Raw genomic sequence first — 18,125 nt, forward strand, 5'->3', positions numbered from 1 at the left:
AGAGTCAAGAGTCAAGAATCTAGTTTCAAAGTATCAAGTATCAAGAATCAAGTCTTCAATAATCAAATATCAAGTATCAAGAATCTAGTATTAAGAATCAAGTATCTAGAATCAAGTAGCAAGTATCAAGAATCTAATATTAAGAATCAAGTATCTAGAATCAAGTGTCATAGTATTAAGTATCAAGAATCAAGTGTCTAGTGTTAAGCATCAAGTATCACCAAGATTCAAGTTTCAAAGAATCAAGATTCATAAAGTATCAAAAGAGTCAAGTCTCACATATTATAAGGACCAAATTTGACAAAAGCTAAAAGTTCAGGGACGCAGGGCGTTACATATGTAGTCAAGAACGGATTTATTTGTTCCTCTTATTCATTGGGAGTAAGATGTCTAAGGCCTGCTAAAGTTAAATCAACAGAGAGTGATCACTCTATGTCTCTTGATTTAACATGACATCTGTAACGAAAGGATAAATGATAGATTCACCTAAATCATGTTCAAGTAAGGGACTTGGAGGGGATGATGTTATTGAATGGCACTTAGTCATACGTATTAGGGTAGTAAACTATAGTTAGGTGGTATTTACTGCTTGCATCAATCTTTTATGTATCTTGTGCAAGTGGGAGATTGTTCGACTCTGTATGCCCAAGACACATATTAAATTGATGTGGCTAGTACGTTATGATCCAAGTCAGGTCATACTCAATAACAAGCTAGACAAACACTTATAATATTTATTTATGATATGATCAAACAAATAAATATTAACAATTCGAACATTTATAAATTGGTTTTCTAAATAATTGCACTTGAGAAACTAATAAATTATATGGATAATTTATTTTGAGAGAATATTTTATTGTTAGTGCAGTTGTCTGTCGACTACATCTTCGTTCGAGTCTCTCAAATAGAAAGTCAAGTCGCTACGAGTTTCACTACGGATTGTCTACGGCAATATCCAAGGGGGAGATTGTTGATGCATTTCATGTCTATCGCCTTCGTCAATCCGAGTTGTAGTGAAAAGCCGGAAGAAAGCGAAGCGCATAACGTTATATCTAGTTAGAAATGGCAAGGTGGCAAACTTGTAATTAATGTGAATGTTCATTTAGTTGCCTTGACCATATAAATAGGGATTATGTCACTAAGTTAGGAAGAGACTTTGGTAGATCTTGAGTTAGAATTTGGAGAAGACTTGGAGAGAAGATTCTAGAGAGAGAAAGTAGAGAGAGAAAGTAGTGTAAACGTGATATCTTGTACCGAATTGTCACATCTATCAATGAAATCACGTTAGTAGTACGTTATCGTGTGTTCGGTCACGTTCGTTCACGGATTCCGCACGTGAAACGTTCGTTACGCAATCGAACGGTCACCAAACCGGTCCTACAAGTGGTATCAGAGCTAGAAGCTCGATTGCTTGATCAAACACGTCGTTCTCGTACAGATTTCAGCCGATTCAGAGCCAAATCAGATCCGAATTTCATCAATTTCATCACTTTCTACTCATTCTTTACGTTTTTTACTGAAAAACGTCAAATTGAACAGGTAAATACAGTCCAAATCATCTGATTTTTGGATATATTGTGCGTTTTGTCCCGATCTAAAACCCTACCAAGTTTCAGCTCGAAATTCCGAGCCGTTTAGGAGTAATTGCGATTTTTCTGTCCGAGTTTACGTAAACTTTCAGCTTGGAACCGCCTTTGTGAACACCTCTGGAACCGCTCATAATCAGTTGATGTGGAACCGCTCGAAAATACTGTCTGGAACCGCTCGTAATTAGTTGGTTGGAACCGCTCATAAGTACGTGTTGGTTCGCTCGTAATTAGTTGGTTGGAACCGCTTATAAGTCACCGTTGAACCGCCTTTGTGATCAGGTTGTGGTCCGCTCAAAAAGCTTTATTAACCCAGATCGCTTATTAGTCATCGTTCTCATGAGTGTCTGAACTTTTACAGGTTGTCGGCCATTTGATGTTTGTCTGTTCTAAAAAAGGAATACTTATCCATTGACCCAATCCATTAATAATATCACCAAACCCACCGCCCCTCTTGTCCAATCCCATGTTTGTCAGTTCATTAAAACAACCGCCCAAGTAATCCAACAGTTAAAAGGCTTTTCCATCGCCCCATTTATTGAATCAATATAGTAAACACACCGACCCATTAGATTCATCTCCCAATCACAGCCCACTTGTCCACCGCCACGTTATTTTCAAAATTCAGGCCCATGTGAAGCCCTCTTATAAATTTGTTGTTGATATTGATTAGTTTACCCAAAATTTTTTTAAAACTGATCGTTTTTTTTAAAAAAAAGTTTAAAAAATTAAAATGATGATGTTTAAGTGATGTTGTGAGCCGAAATTTTTGAGGGGATTTGTATTAACAGTGCACATTCATTGGAACGGGTTCACGGATTTTCGACACGAGTTCTAAATCAATTCCATCGACACATACTTTTACGGTTTCAGTTCAGTTTAAACTGATTGTTTACTTGTGTGTTTGCAGGTAATCCAAGGTGTTTGTCAAAGAATAGGATCCTCGCCCGAGAGAATCCTCACTCGATTTGTTGATCTTTGTTATTCGAATTTCATTATTAATTGAGAATTCGTTTTTGTGAATCGTTTGATAACGAAAATGGATTTTGCAATTAATATTGTACTGAACAAGTTCAATAATTTTTCAGGTATCGATGGAGAATCGATTGAAGAATTGATCGAAAGGTATGTCGAGCTGTATTGGATAATGGTGAGTTTGAAGATAACCAAGACAAATGAGGAATGGGTTAACAAACTGGAAAATGCTTTACCGGGTGATGAATGGAGAACGTATCTGTCAGATTGGAAGACGAGATACTTAGAAGTGAGTTTGGGTGAGTTTATCGATAAGATTAAAGAGCGAGAACTTGAACTAGAAAAGATTAGAAGTGAAGCAACTGATGAAGCAAAATGTAAATCTGATGAAAATGTTCGAGAGGTAGAGGAACAGGTTAAAGAAATTTCAGCGATCAAGCTTGAGAAGAAAGCTGAGGATGTAAAGATGACCGAGAAGTGTTCAAGATGTGACAAATTTGAATCAGACAATGTCAAACTGTTAAGTGATTTGGACAGTTTGACATTGGAAAACAAAATTTTGAAAGAAAAAGATTCGAAAGTTGGAGAATCTGTGAAGAATGCATCAATATGTTTCAAATGTGACAACTTTAAGACCGATAATGACAAACTCATAAAAGGTGCAAAAATTTTGGCATTGGAGATCAAGAAGTTGACAGATGAGAAGCAAGCTGATGATAAACAGATTCTTATGATTCAGGAAATTTGTGAGAAACTGAAAGTTGAAAATGACAAACTGTTGGGTAATTTGAACAGTTTGACATCAGAAAACAAGGTTTTGAAAGAGAAAGAAAAAGACTTAGAAAATGAAGATTTCTGGATTAAGTTGGAAAACAAGAATTTGAAAGCGAACGAATCAAAATTCCAAGAACAGTTAAAAATTTTGGAAATTGAAAAATCTGTTCTTGAAAATTTGAAAAATGAGAATGAAAAATCAATCAAGTCTCATCTTGAAAAAATCTCTCGGCTTGAAAGTGAAGCTGAGAATTCAAGAGTCAAGATCGAAGAACTTGAAAAGAAGTTGATCGGTTTTGTGACTTCATCTGACAAGTTGAATATTCCTTGTCCAAAACCAATCAATTGTATTCCAATAAGTGACAGTGTCACAAACTTTGACAATGTCAAAGTTGAAGATTGCGATGAGAAATCTGATGATGAAAATACAAAAATTGAAAAACAAAAATTGTTTTTAGAATTAAAAGAAAAATTCAAAAATACTGTTTTGCAATCTACTGAAACAGGTGAATGCTCAACGCAAAAACCTGTTAAGAAGATTGTAGAACAGAAACAAAAAGTTAAAAATTTGAAAAATGCTCAAAAAGAAAATAAAAGCTCATCAGATCGATCATCCAATCGAAATCAAAAACCAAAAAAATTGAAAACCGAAAACTCAAAAATTGTTGGTAATAAGTGGTGCAGGTCAGACCACAGTGCTCAAAAGCCAAATCCAACAATCAAGAAGAGGAAAGAGTATCACCAAGCCAAACAATGCTTTGATCTAAGCGTTTGGTATGACAATGGTGATTGGTATGATAACAGAGTGTGCTACAAATGTGGATATCAAGGACACATTGCTGTTAACTGCCAGAGACAGAGATTTGAGACAAGAAGATGCTATAATTGCCAAATCGAAGGACACATTGCCAGGGATTGCCCAAGGAAATCAAGTGAAAGATTGAGGGTTAATTCTCAGAAGTTGGCAAAGAAAACAGTCCCTGTCAAGCCCAAGGTACTGAAAGTTTCAGAACAGCATGTCAAAGAACAGAAGGTCCAAGAACCTAAAGTTCAAGAAAAGAAAGTGAAGCTTTCTCAAGGGCAAAAAGACAAACTGAGAAAGAAGAGGAAGAAGGCCAGAGAATATCTGGAGAAGATTTTGTCCTCGGGTTCACCCGACAGATCAAAGAAGAGTGCTGATGAATCGATTCACTCGACAACAAAGTCAAGTAAACCGAATTCGTCAGATACAAATCTGAGGACAAAAGAGGAGATAAAGAAAAAGGAGAAAAAGGTCGGCGATGAATCTGACATGTCAAAGTCAGACAAGCCACCTTCAGGCAATGAATCTGAGAAAAAGGTCGGCGATGAATCTGACGTGCCGAAGTCAGACAAGCCACCTTCAGGCGATGATTCTGATTCGTCAAAATCAGAAGAGCCAGTTATTGAGGTAAAATCTGAGAATTCAGATTTAACAATGGATGATACGAACTTTCCTCCATTGCTAAACAAGAATTCAAAATCACCCAAGGACAGTCAGGCTTGGGTGAAACTGTTCAAATGAAAAACCTGACTTGCCGGAGTTCCCAGGTTGGTAAGCGTGGAACATGAATCGGCACATTTCTTGAGAAATTTCACTCTGGTGATTTTTCGTCTTTCAAAAGATAAATCAGGGACATTAAGTTGTACTTGATTCATCTTTCATACAAGTAGTAATTTGTAAAACAAGGTGATGAAACCCCGAGTTTATGAAACAACACACAAAACTAATTTTCCGGAAAAACCATTTTGATTAAAACAAACTTAAGTGTTTTGAAATCACAATGGGAAAATAGTTTGTTGTGAGGGGGAGTTCTGATTGTTTACGCCAAGTGGATGGAGAATTCAAGTGATTCTCATCAAGTTGTCAAGTTTGTACAGTTTGTTTCAAATTTTCTCAGAAAATCAAAATTGAAACATATTTTGATTTTAGGGGGAGAAAAATTTTAAAAAAAATTAGAAAATTTGAAAATGTCAAAAACATTGAAAAATTTAAAATGAGTTTTGTTGATAAAAGAGGAAATGATAGTAAATCAGTGGACTATCACAGCATGCTAAGGAAATGAAATGTCAAATGTGATAAACGATCTCACTAAAGATGTGACGATAGGCTCAGCTAGACTAGTAGATTTGCGATAACGATACAAATATAAATGAAAAAGCCTAGTTCTAGTGGGAAACATGGTTGAAAGCATAGTACTTAGTTTTGTCCTTCTTGACTGTGTGCCTGCTCAGTAATCGCTGATTGTCGAAAGACATAAAACTGGTTAAGTTTGTGAACTTTCACTACTTTGCTGAAAAATCGCTGTGTTTGTGCATTTCATTTTGCAAAGATTTAAACTTGTTTGATTTCTTTATTTTGTTTAAGCATCGGACATCCTCTGCGTATACGGGAGTATCGACCTGGATGTTGTTGCCTAAACGTTCTGCTTTATTTTCTTTGGTGTTTCGTTTAAGCTTTGGACCTCCTCTGCGTATACGGAAGTATCGACCTGGTGGTTAAAGCCTAAACAACTTCAACTTGTTTTATTTTCTTATTTTGTTTAAACATTGGACTTTCTCTGCGTATACGGAAGTATCGACCTGATTGTTAATGTTTAAACATTCTGCTTTGTTTTCGCACATATCACAGTTGATGAAAGTTTAAAGGCATTACTTGAGTTAGTGTATTGCATGATGAGGGGATATGCTGAGATCGTGGGGTCCATAAGAACTTAGTGCATAATTAATATACCTTAAACGTATCGGTAAGCATTTTGAAAGTTTTTAGATTGAGCTTAAGTGGACAACAATATCGTCAATCAACGTGAATCGTTTAGAACTTAAAATGTCTAAAAGCTTAACGGTGCGTGTGATGTGTCTAAAAAAACTGATATGATCCTCTTACACAAACTCACAAAAATATGTTTGTACATATTTCATTTCTGCATTTTATTTCTGCATTTATGTTTCTTATTTTAAAAAATCCAAAAAGATTTTCGACAACTGATGTTGAAAAGCTGATTTTCAAAATCTCAAAGGCTAAACATGATGAACAGACAGGTTGGTTAATTGGTTTGAAATGTTTAAGATAATTCATTAATTTGAATTAGAAATTGGAATGTTTCAAATTGTATTAGAAAATTCTCAAACGTTTAGTTGATTCATTAAGTTGAATCACAACTTTATTGGTTTGTAATAGAGAGTTTGAGATGTGCAGGTTTTGAATTTGTTGATACAAAAAGCCAGACTACGATCCCGACAGCCAAGTCTAAGGGGGAGTCTGAAGACGAGCTCAACACTAAAGGAGCTTGTATCTGAAAAGCAAGGCGTCGATCCCAAAAGCACGGAAGCTTGACGAAAGGGGGAGCCTGAAGATTCTGAAGAAAATACAGATCCTCTGGGATTCTGTTCGAACAAGAGTATTTGAAGACTCTCACTAAAGATTCCGTCAACATCCAAGGGGGAGTTTGTTAGTGCAGTTGTCTGTCGACTACATCTTCGTTCGAGTCTCTCAAATAGAAAGTCAAGTCGCTACGAGTTTCACTACGGATTGTCTACGGCAATATCCAAGGGGGAGATTGTTGATGCATTTCATGTCTATCGCCTTCGTCAATCCGAGTTGTAGTGAAAAGCCGGAAGAAAGCGAAGCGCATAACGTTATATCTAGTTAGAAATGGCAAGGTGGCAAACTTGTAATTAATGTGAATGTTCATTTAGTTGCCTTGACCATATAAATAGGGATTATGTCACTAAGTTAGGAAGAGACTTTGGTAGATCTTGAGTTAGAATTTGGAGAAGACTTGGAGAGAAGATTCTAGAGAGAGAAAGTAGAGAGAGAAAGTAGTGTAAACGTGATATCTTGTACCGAATTGTCACATCTATCAATGAAATCACGTTAGTAGTACGTTATCGTGTGTTCGGTCACGTTCGTTCACGGATTCCGCACGTGAAACGTTCGTTACGCAATCGAACGGTCACCAAACCGGTCCTACATTTATCTTGTTATTTAATGGGTTAAATAACATTATAAAAGCTTGTGAGATATTGTATAAGTATTATAACATATGATGTTATATTTTATAAAAGTTATAAAATATAAAACCAAGACTTAAATTGTTAAAAAGAAATTTTGAATTTTTAAAAAAAAAAACCCACAAGTGCCACCCCCCCCGGAGTCTTCCCAAGGTCATTTTTGGTCCAATGAGAATGCATGCAATTGTCAAACTAGATGACTCTTGATTGGGTGTTTATGAAGGCTACTTGTCTCATCCTTTTAAACATTTTGCATGACTAAAAATCAAGTGTAAGACTTGAAAATTTCCTCTCAAATTTTCGGCCAGCATAAGGTGGTTCCAAGGGTTTTCAAATTTAATCTTAAGTGAAAAAAATCCTAGCTAAAATCAAGGTGTTTGTTGGAAGGCTTGGGGTATACAAGCTTGAGGTCTTCTACTTTGAGGATTTCCGTTCAAGAAGCATCATCCTCTTCATATCTTTTACTCTTGGAAGGTAGTATTCTAAAACACCATATGGTTATGTTTGATAGCATGCATGTTCGTATATGGATCCGGGTATTGGGTTTTACATATAAAAGGAATTTTATATCTTGTAAGTAACATGTTTTAAATAACTTTTCCGTTGCGTTCTGATCTTATATGGATAAAATCACTTTGATAAACATGTGAAAATGTCACACCCCAACCACGTAAAATAACAAATCGTGGCGGAAACGTCGGGGAGTGTCGTAACAGAATCATTGTTTCATAACACATGGATTGAAGTTCTGTTTTATTGAATTAAATGTATTACATTGTATCAAAACTAGAAACAAAAGATGAACAATTAACTTCCATTGTTATTAAGTCACTACGGCCTTGTCCATTCCTATGTGAGGATGCATCAATATCATCATCAAACATCACCAACTATGGTACCTGAAACATATGTGAAAATACGTCAGCATAAAAATGCCGGCGAGTACATAGGTTTTATGTGTGTTAGGACCGGTTCTGACTCCGTAATGATTGCGAACCGAACGTGTGACGTGCGGAATCCGTACACGAACGTGACCGAACACACGAGACGTGATATAACTGTGATTCTATTAGAAATCTGAAAACGTACAGCACCTTGAATCACGTACAATGAACTTGCTCTCTCTAGCTCTAGCTCTCCAAAGCTCCAAATGCCTCCTAAAGTCTCTAAAACTAACCCTAAGGGTTCTATTTATAGGCAAAGGATAGAAGGAGAGTTCTCCTTATTTACAATAATGCCACCTTGCCCTTTTCTATCTAATATTACAATATAAGGCTAAATTCAATCATTTTCAGTTACGGTTTGCATTGACGGAGGCGATAGACATAAATGCACCAACAGACTCCCCCTTGTCTTTCTCTCTCTCTGAGTCTTCTTGAAACTTTAACACGTTTTCAGCAATCATAGACTCCCTCTTTCTTGAACAGTATCCCCATGGATCAGTCTTCAGCTTCAGCATCCCTTTTCACCAGACTTTATCTTCAGGCTCCCCCTTTCGTCAAGCTTCCGTGCTTTTGGGATCGACACCTGGCTTTCCGGTTACAAGCTCCTCTGGGATAGTTACATGGCTCCTTGAATCCACGCTCCCCCTTGCGATGAGCACGTCTTCAGACTCCCGCTTAGACTCGGCTATCGGGATCGTAGTCTGGAACAACATCTGCAATCCTCAAACATTTATAAGTAAAACATTTTGAATATCCAGGATTAATGACCTGGCTTTCTCAACATATTCTAAAATATTTTGACAATGAAAGCAACGTCGGTTTTCCAGGAATCGTAAACTGACTCTATTAAACTTTCTAAATCAAGATTCTAGCTTTAAGATATAAAAATATGAATATATCAAGAATTAACTTGATTCTCTTTCCCTATCAACAGACTTGATGGATTTGGCAGTTTCAGCGAACAAGATCGGAAACTGGCTCTTTTACAGATTTTAACAATATGAGCATCCAAATCCCTCATAGTTAATCATCCAAGTCCAACTTAATGACCTTGGAGATATCACAAACTGTTTTTGATTTTTGATTTTAAAACTTCAAGTTTCAAATTAATGAACTTGTTTTATTTTCAGAAACACGATCAACATACTTAAATTTTGAAACTCAGCATTCAGACATCGGTTGTCGAAAATAAAATGAATCAAAATCTTTTTGTAATTTTTTGAAACATAAAGCAGTAAAGAAATATTTATAAACATATTTACGGATAATATTTTTGTTTGAGTTCGCGTCAGAGGGTCATATCAGTGTATGACAAATCACTAGTACCGTTGAGCTTTTTAACACTTTAAGTTCTAAACGATTCACTTAGATTGTCAGTATTCAATCGATTCGAGATACTGATTAGTGTTTTATGGACTTAAACTTATTCACGTGTCCCACCTCAGAATATACTCCCGTATCCAGACTCCTATATTCAGTCTTACAGGTGCATGTACACTAATGATATCTGTAAATGGGTAATGCGAGTCCATGAGAGCTCAGGTTAGAGCTTCCGTTCAGACATAGAGATGATGGCTCGACTTTCGGTGTGTCCCGTTTGGGGATCTTTTCTTCAACAGCATATGATTAGCATTTTTCAATGTTTCATCATTTTTTATGCTAAGGGTGGGCTTTATGAATAAAGCAGTGCAGAGTATTATATGAGGACTAGGCTATTGCTCCAGCAAAATCAGAAGTCCCGGTATAATATCCCAGATATCATCACGTACAAAGACCTAGTATGTCAGAAATAGAAAGCCCTTCAAACAAGATTTCGGGGGTTACCCATATATCCGAGAGATGTTCCCCACGAGATAAGTAAGTATTTGATATTTAGTTTTATATCTTGAAAACAATCTACTTAGCGTGTAAAAACCTACTGGCATATCATCAGTGAGACCGTTTATCACGTTTAACTTTCCATTTGTTTAGCGTACTGTGATTGTCTACTGATGTTCTATCATTTCCTCTTTTTACACAAAAAACTCATTTTTGAATTGTATCATGTTTTTGGCTTTTTCAAATTTTCTAATGTTTTTGGATTTTCTAAAATTTCATACTCCCCCTAAAATTCAAAACCATTTAAAAAAAATTTGATAACCAATGTAGATAGCTTTGTCTCGCCATCCATTTTCTGCATCTCATGCTCTGTTTTGCAGAAAATATACTATACCCCCATGATTTACAACACACTGATTTTCGACAGTTTGAAAACCGTTTTTCAATCTTGTGAAAGTAATCAAGTTTGTTCAGCCGTTTGGATTTCGGCGTATTCAATCAACATATTTTTGAATTTTTTATTTTTTACAAATTTAAAAACAAACATATTTTTTATTTTTCTAACTTTTGACAAAATAAAAACATATTTTTGGTTTTTTAAATTTTTCAGTTTTTAATGTTTTTAGAAATATTGTTTATTTATGTACAGAAATCAAACAAACTCCCTGATTAACCATCGCAGGGATCAGCAGCCTCCTCCTCGCGTGCCAGGCTGCTTCGATTCTCCTTTGGTTGACATTCAGTATTCTTCAGAAGCACCTGCACATTCAAAGTATTCAATTACTTGAACAATTTAGCCCAGGTCTGTTTGACCTTAGGCATTTCAACACAATATGCATCATTTAACTTCAGAAAATCTTTGTCATTTTGTACAAAGACTTTGTCAATTTTCACTTCAACTTTTTCATCATTTGCCGAAGTCATTAACAGACCATGTTTAACCTTTTGGAGTCCCTCGTTTGTAAAAATGTGACTCTTTTTGAACATTTGGTTTTGAACAATAGTTGGTTTCCAAAACTCGTTTGGTTTTGTTGCATCGACAGTTGTTTTCCAACTTTGTGTTGTTCTAAATCTGGGTGTGTGAGAATTCCAGGTTTGTCTTGAATCGAACCTATTCGGGTTTGATTTCCAAGTTCGATTCAAAGCAAACTTGTTTGTGTTGTACCCGCAAGTTTGTTTTGAATCAAATCTGGTTGACCTTTGTTTCACATTCTCAGATTTCTATTTCTCAACGTCATCAGACTTCTTTTTCGTTTCAACATCAACAGGTTTCAGATTTGGACACTTGCGAGCAAGATGTCCTGCTTGATCACATTTAAAACATGTTCTTTTTGAGACATCTTTGACCTGTGGTTGTTGCATTTTCTTTTGAGCATAGAACTCTTCATTAGACTGTCTTCTAAATTGGAGTTCTTTCTCTTCTTCTGAAGTTGTCCCATGAACAAAATTCATTTTAGTCTGATAATTTGGCGTTTCATTTTTATTCCAACTTTGTTTCTTCTTATAACCCAACCTAGCCTTCATGTTTTTCTTCTTGAAACTAGGTTTATTATAAAAAGTTTTGTAACACTTTCCTACAAACTTTGGAATTTCAGACTTTTCAATCTCAATCATTTTAAAAACTTTATCAATCTTTTCTGAAATCACATTCTGAATCGCGAATACAATATCTAAGAATAATTTGTCCGATCCGATCATGGTATAAACCAATCCTTTTGAATCATTATTCAAATTTTTCTCAGATTTTGAGTTTTTCAGATATTCTTCATGAATACTACCTTCATTTTCATCATGTGATTCAGATTTACCAGTTTCAACCGACTCTTCTTTCAACACACTTTCAACGACCTTACCTACCACCTCTGAATCACTTGAATCATTAGATTTTGAATAGGTTACGTCAATGCTAACTGGCAATTGATCTACCATGTTGAAAGCTTTTTCGACCTTTTCATCATCATAAAATGCAAACTTTTCCGGTGGAGGAACTTGATGAAACTCTGAGTCAATGCCCGTTTTGTTTTTCTCAGAATCATCATCACCCGGTTTTATGTTGAAAATTCTTTCAAGCACATATGATGACGCATGATAACTTTTTAATTTGTTGTTATCCTGTTCTAAATTAGCAATCTGACGCTTTAGCTTTGCAACATCCTCAATGTAAGAATTTACAACTTGTTGCTTTATTTCATACTATCGCTTAAGCGTATCAGTTGTTTCAGAAATCGTGATTGAACAAGTTTCATGTCACACCCCGACCACGTAAAACAACAAAGCGTCGCGGAAACATCGGAGAGTGTTGTGGCAGAATTATCGTTTCATAACCATGGATACAAAAAGTGTTCCGTTTTATTGATAATATTAAACTTTAACATTTTCTTAACACATAACAAACAGGTTACATATTGTCTATCACAGTTACTATGTCACTAAGGCCTTGTCTAGATCCTATGTGATGCATGCATCCTAGAATCACATCATTCAACAACACCTGAAACATATGTAAAAACAAAGTCAGCAAAGAAATTGATGGCGAGTACATAGGTTTTATAAGAGTATCGGAATCATGGCTTCGTTTACATGTTGCAGTACTTTATTAGTGTCACACCCGACCACGTAAAACATCAAATCGTGGCGGAAACGTTGGGGAGTGTTGTAACAGAATTATTGTTTCACAACCATGGCATTCAAAGTTATATTTTATTTATCAAACAAACGAGATACATTGTCTTAAAACAACTGAAACAAAGAGTATATCACATAAATTAAACTAAGTCTATCTTCATTTTAAGTCTCTAAGGCACAGGTCCGCCCTAGTGTCACGATCATCATCCCAAGCAACAGCTCCTGAAAACACATGTGAAAATGGGTACGTCAGCATAAAAATGCCTGTGAGTAACATAGGTTTTGAAAGGTAGGATTCATGACTTAGGTTTTAGAAAATGTTTAATAAAATTCAGTCATGAACCTTGTAAATTGTTTTGTTTTGTAAATCATTTGAAAAGCGATAAAATCAGAAAAATAAAAGAATAATGTATGGTTAAATGAATAACCAAGTAAAATAAGTTGTATAAAACAAATTTTTTTGTAAATCAAAGTCTTGTGAAAAATATGTTATATGTATAAAATGTATAAGTTCAAATTGAATGACTTAAATAACGCCACGACATGTAATATAATACAAGCACTTATATATAGGAAGTATCAGCGGCGTATCCACCATGTTGCACCATACTACATGCGTCCCGTTACTTAAGTCACTTAAACCAACCACCAACGTATAATGTTCATGTTTAACCAACCATCAAATGTTCTTGTAATAACCAATGTCGAATGTTTAAAAGTCCAAAATGAAGTCATGTAATTTGTCGCATAAACCAAATGTAAAAATGTACAAAACAAAGTATTTTGAATGTATCAAAAAATTATGTTTTGCAAAGTAAATGCATGTTTTAAATGATACAAACATTTATGTGGTAAGGTAACGCATACATTCAAGCCTTGAGACAGACGGATAACCCTAAGTCAAGGTTATCAAAAGAAATGTTATCGGATTCAGTCATTTCTTTCATCCAAACAAACCTAGGATGTCAGGAACGGGATTTGTCAAGTCGTATGGTACCATTACTTACTACCGAGCGGCATAGCTAATGTTAATGAATGTATATAAGTCCCGTTTGTGCAAACCAAATGTTATACCAAATGTAAACATGTTATATGAAAACAATGTACTAAGTATGCTAAGTTAACATATAAAGCAGAAAAGTCATGTAAATCAATGTGCTAGCATGCTAAGTTAACATACATAGCAAAACATTGTAATGAAATCATGTACTATAAGTGTATTAATGAGCATAGCAAGCATATGATGTGAAAACAAGAAAGCACGAAAGTAACAAGTAGGCACATGTGTTTCACCCCAAAATGTTTGAAAAACAGTAAAAGAGGGGTCTATGTACTCACTTGAGATTGCTCAATAGACTTTAGATATCCACTAGCAAGCTAGAAGATCACGGATTCAAACGGCACCTAATATAGGTATCTACATTAATAAATGGACCTATCGGAGGATCGGGTAGTACGAGGGTTTGTAAACCAAATAAGTGTGGGAACTTATGTAATATGGTTTGACAAAGCCTACATACTAAAACGAAACTTATCCTAAGTGCTTTTGACCCGTTACGACCCGTTTAGGTAGCTTAAGCTACTTTAACGCGTCGTTCGCGTAAAACGCGTTCGGAAAGCCTAACTAGCAATATGACAAGTGAAATATGCCTTAACATGTTTAATATTGTTGCTAAATCAGTTTAGATGTCAAAAGTTACATTACATAGGCTTAAAATGAATTTTGGCGATAAAAGGGTATTTTGGTAATTTTCTTAAGGCATAGAAACTGCTTATCATACAACTACTTAAATGACGTGACCATAAGGTATAACCTCGGAAGGTTATTCCCTATACAACTATGGTCACCTAAAGTGTTTGGTCGGATCCTAATGATCGACCGAATGGGTCGGGTTCGAAAGTATAAGCGATTGATAAGATCGCTTACCTTTACGACCCTAGACAAGCACAATTCTAAAAATGTCGAGCTACACATGCTAGAACATGTTTAGTTAAGTTAGAAAACAGGTTTGGTATTAAAACAAACTGTTTTAATACCCTTAGAATAGTTTTCTTACAAAATACACGAGAAAACACATTTTGGCCGAAACTACGACTCGTCACTGAGCCTAGATAATGTGGTAATCAGTAGGTATAGTTACTAGGGACTATAACCATCGTGATTACGCTCACGTTATGAAGTTCAAACGAACTTCGCATTGACCATAAACTGGTCAATGCAGATAGTCAAACGCAGTTTGACTTTAACGCTAAAACGAACGAAAAACGCAAAAGAATACTTACAGAAGGTCCCCACAAGGTTTGATTCCGATTGTCTCTCAGGTAGGAAGCATATGCTTCCACTTAGATAGCTTGAATCAGATCAAATGTGAGGAAATGAGGGAAACGGGTTGGGTTTATATAGGCATGCACAATCGTTAGGATCGTTTCTTGGAGAAGGGGGCACGATCTAAGCCGTACATTTGCCATATCCTAATTAGGTACCTTGATGGGCACACAAAGCAGTCCATAGAAACTCAAAAACCATGTGCACAAGTGGGGAAAAGCTGGAACAAGCTGGAAAGCACTTTCAGCTGTTCTGGGGGTTGCTTACGGACCGTAAGCAGGTCCATACGGTCCGTAAGGACCCTGTAGACCAGCATAGTTTGCATTTTGACAGCTTTGGTCCCTGTGCGCGTATGGTCGTGTTTTGGCACTTCTAACACCCGTCAAACCCATTTCTAATCCTTATAAGGATGTTAAAGTATGGGGAACATTAAACATGCTCAAAAATATGCCGGATGTTGGTTCGTTTAGCCGTACGATTGTGTTGTTCGGTTAATTACGACGGAAGTTGTAACGGACGCAAAAACGGTCCAAATTGTGCGACGAATGGATTTTTATCAAGCCAATCACTAAAACATAATATTTAATGGTTACATAAATTTTTGGATATCCGGATGTACTCAAAACGTAAGTTATGCGCGAAAATGCAAACTTATGCACTTTTTGACGCTTTTAGTCCCTGAATGAGCATAAAGTTTATTTTAGCACACCGAACCCCTCAAAGCCTATTTCTAAGCTATGTAAAGGATACTTAGGGTGTGTTTAACTTATGATCATGTTCCAGACTGTTCGTTACAGTTCAAATCGGCATACTTTCGCATTTTGTCAATTTTAGTCCCTATAAGCGAATAAACTTGATTTTGCCATACCAAAGCCTTCAAAACTTATTTCTAAGTTATGTAAAGGTTATTTAAGGTATGTTAAGCATAAGTTGATGTTCTGGAGTATTTATCATGTTTAACTTATTACGTTTTCGCACCAGTTTGCGTATAATTCTCTAGAAAGCGATAGGGAGTTTGAAATTCAATAAAAGTCAAAACATGAAAAACATCAAACATAAAGAAACAAACATTGGGATCAAATAACTTTATTTCATTGATAACTGAACTGTTTACAATGATTACAAGCACAGATGTCACAATCTCCCCTACTTGTGGAAATTTCGTCCCGAAATTTGTTTAGAGGAAACTCGTAAGAATAGATGCGGATACTTCACCTTCATTTGATCTTCACGTTCCCAAGTAAACTCAGGTCAACGTTTAGATTCCCAGCGAACTTTAACCAAAGGAATGCACTTACGATTAAGCCATTTGACTTCACGATCCAAAATTTCCACAGGTTTCTCAAAAAAATGGAGTGTTTTATCAACACGAATCTCGTCAAGCAGTATGTGGAGGTTCTCATTAGCTATACACTTTTTGAGATTGGAGACGTGGAAGGTTGGATGAACATTACCAAGTTCTGGAGGTAATTTGAGTCTGTAGGCTACCTTGCCGATTCTTTCGACGATCTTGAATGGTCGAACATATCTAGGTGCAAGTTTTCCTTTTTTTCCAAATCTGATCACACCTTTCCAAGGTGAGACCTTAAGTAATACACGATCACTGACTTGAAATTCCAAGGGCTTGCGTCGTCAGTCCGTGTAACTCTTTTGACGGCTTCGAGTTGTCTGAAGGTTATCACGAACTTTCTTAACCTTGTCAGTTGTCTCTAGAATGAGGTCAGGTCCAGTAAGCTGCGCCTCATCGATCTCATTCCAGCAGACTGGTGAACAACATTTTCGACCATAGAGAGCCTCGAAAGGAGCCATGTTAATGCTGGAGTGATAACTACCACCAAAGTCGATCACACAAGCTCTAAGCATATCCTCCAAAGTCTGGATTGTTCTTTCAGTTTGGCCATCTGTTTGCGGATGATAAGCTGTGCTCAGATTTAGTTGGGTCCCTATAGCAGATTGCATGGTTCTCCAAAAACGAGAAGAGAAGCGAGCATCTCTATCAGAAATAATGTTCAAAGGAACACCATGTCGAGATACGATTTCATCCACATAGATTTTAGCCAGCCTTTCTGCAGAAAAATCCTCACGGATTGGCAAGAAATGCGCTGATTTAGTAAGACGATCATCAATTACCCAGATGGCATCATGACCTTTCTTAGTGCGTGGAAGTTTAGTAATGAGATCCATAGCGATGTTTTCCCATTTCCAAACTGGAATCTTTGGTTGCTCCAAAAGACCAGAAGGATGTTGGTGTTCAGCCTTAACCTTGAGACAAGTAAGGCATTTTGAAACGTACAAGGCAATGTGCTTCATCATACTAGGTCACCAATACCGAGTACGAAGATCCTTATACATCTTGTCTGAGCCAGGATGAATAGAGTAACGAGACTTATGGGCCTCATCCATAAGCAAGGTGCGAATATCATCTTGGCTTGGGACCCACAAACGGTCCATGAAATAATATGATCCATCATCTTTCAGCACAAGATCAGGCTTAATGTGATAGGGTAATTCCTTACCCATCAAGTCTTGTGAAACACAAGCATGTTGAGCCTGAGAAATGCGTGCTTGGATATCAGATCGAGCTTGAATATCAGATTGAACACGAACACAATGAAGCTTAGTACGTTCCTTACGACTTAATGCATCAGCCACGACATTCACTTTACTAGGATGGTAGCGAATTTCGCAATCATAGTCGTTTAGGAGTTCGACCCATCGTCTTTGCCTCATGTTGAGTTCTTTCTGATTGAAGATATGCTGAAGACTTTTGTGGTTAGTGAAAACCAGATATTTTGTGCCGTACAAATAGTGTCTCCAGATTTTGAGAGTGAACACAACTGCACCCAACTCAAGATCATGAGTGGTATAGTTTCTCTCATGCACCTTCAATTGCGTTGATACGTAGGCTATGACTTTGTTCCTTTGCATCAGAACACAGCCAAGACCCAATTTCGATGCATCACAATAGACGACAAAATCATCATTACCCTCAGGCAAAGTCAGAATAGGTGCATCACAAAGCTTCTGCTTCAAGGTCTGAAA

The 18,125-nt window shown here is 36.5% G+C and overlaps 1 protein-coding gene across 1 annotated transcript in view; it reads left to right on the forward strand.

Annotated features, from left to right (window-relative positions):
* Window positions 1-2,628: 2,628 nt before the first annotated feature.
* The window catches only part of LOC110893462 (stress response protein NST1-like), a 36,443-nt gene continuing 20,946 nt past the window's right edge, over window positions 2,629-18,125 (forward strand). Inside the window, exon 1 of the mRNA XM_035981352.1 lies at window positions 2,629-3,083. Coding sequence (XP_035837245.1) covers window positions 2,629-3,083 — 455 coding nt within the window. The remainder of the gene's footprint in view (window positions 3,084-18,125) is intronic.

The sequence above is a fragment of the Helianthus annuus genome, chromosome 12 (assembly GCF_002127325.2).
Source record: "Helianthus annuus cultivar XRQ/B chromosome 12, HanXRQr2.0-SUNRISE, whole genome shotgun sequence".
Classification (NCBI taxonomy): domain Eukaryota; kingdom Viridiplantae; phylum Streptophyta; class Magnoliopsida; order Asterales; family Asteraceae; genus Helianthus; species Helianthus annuus.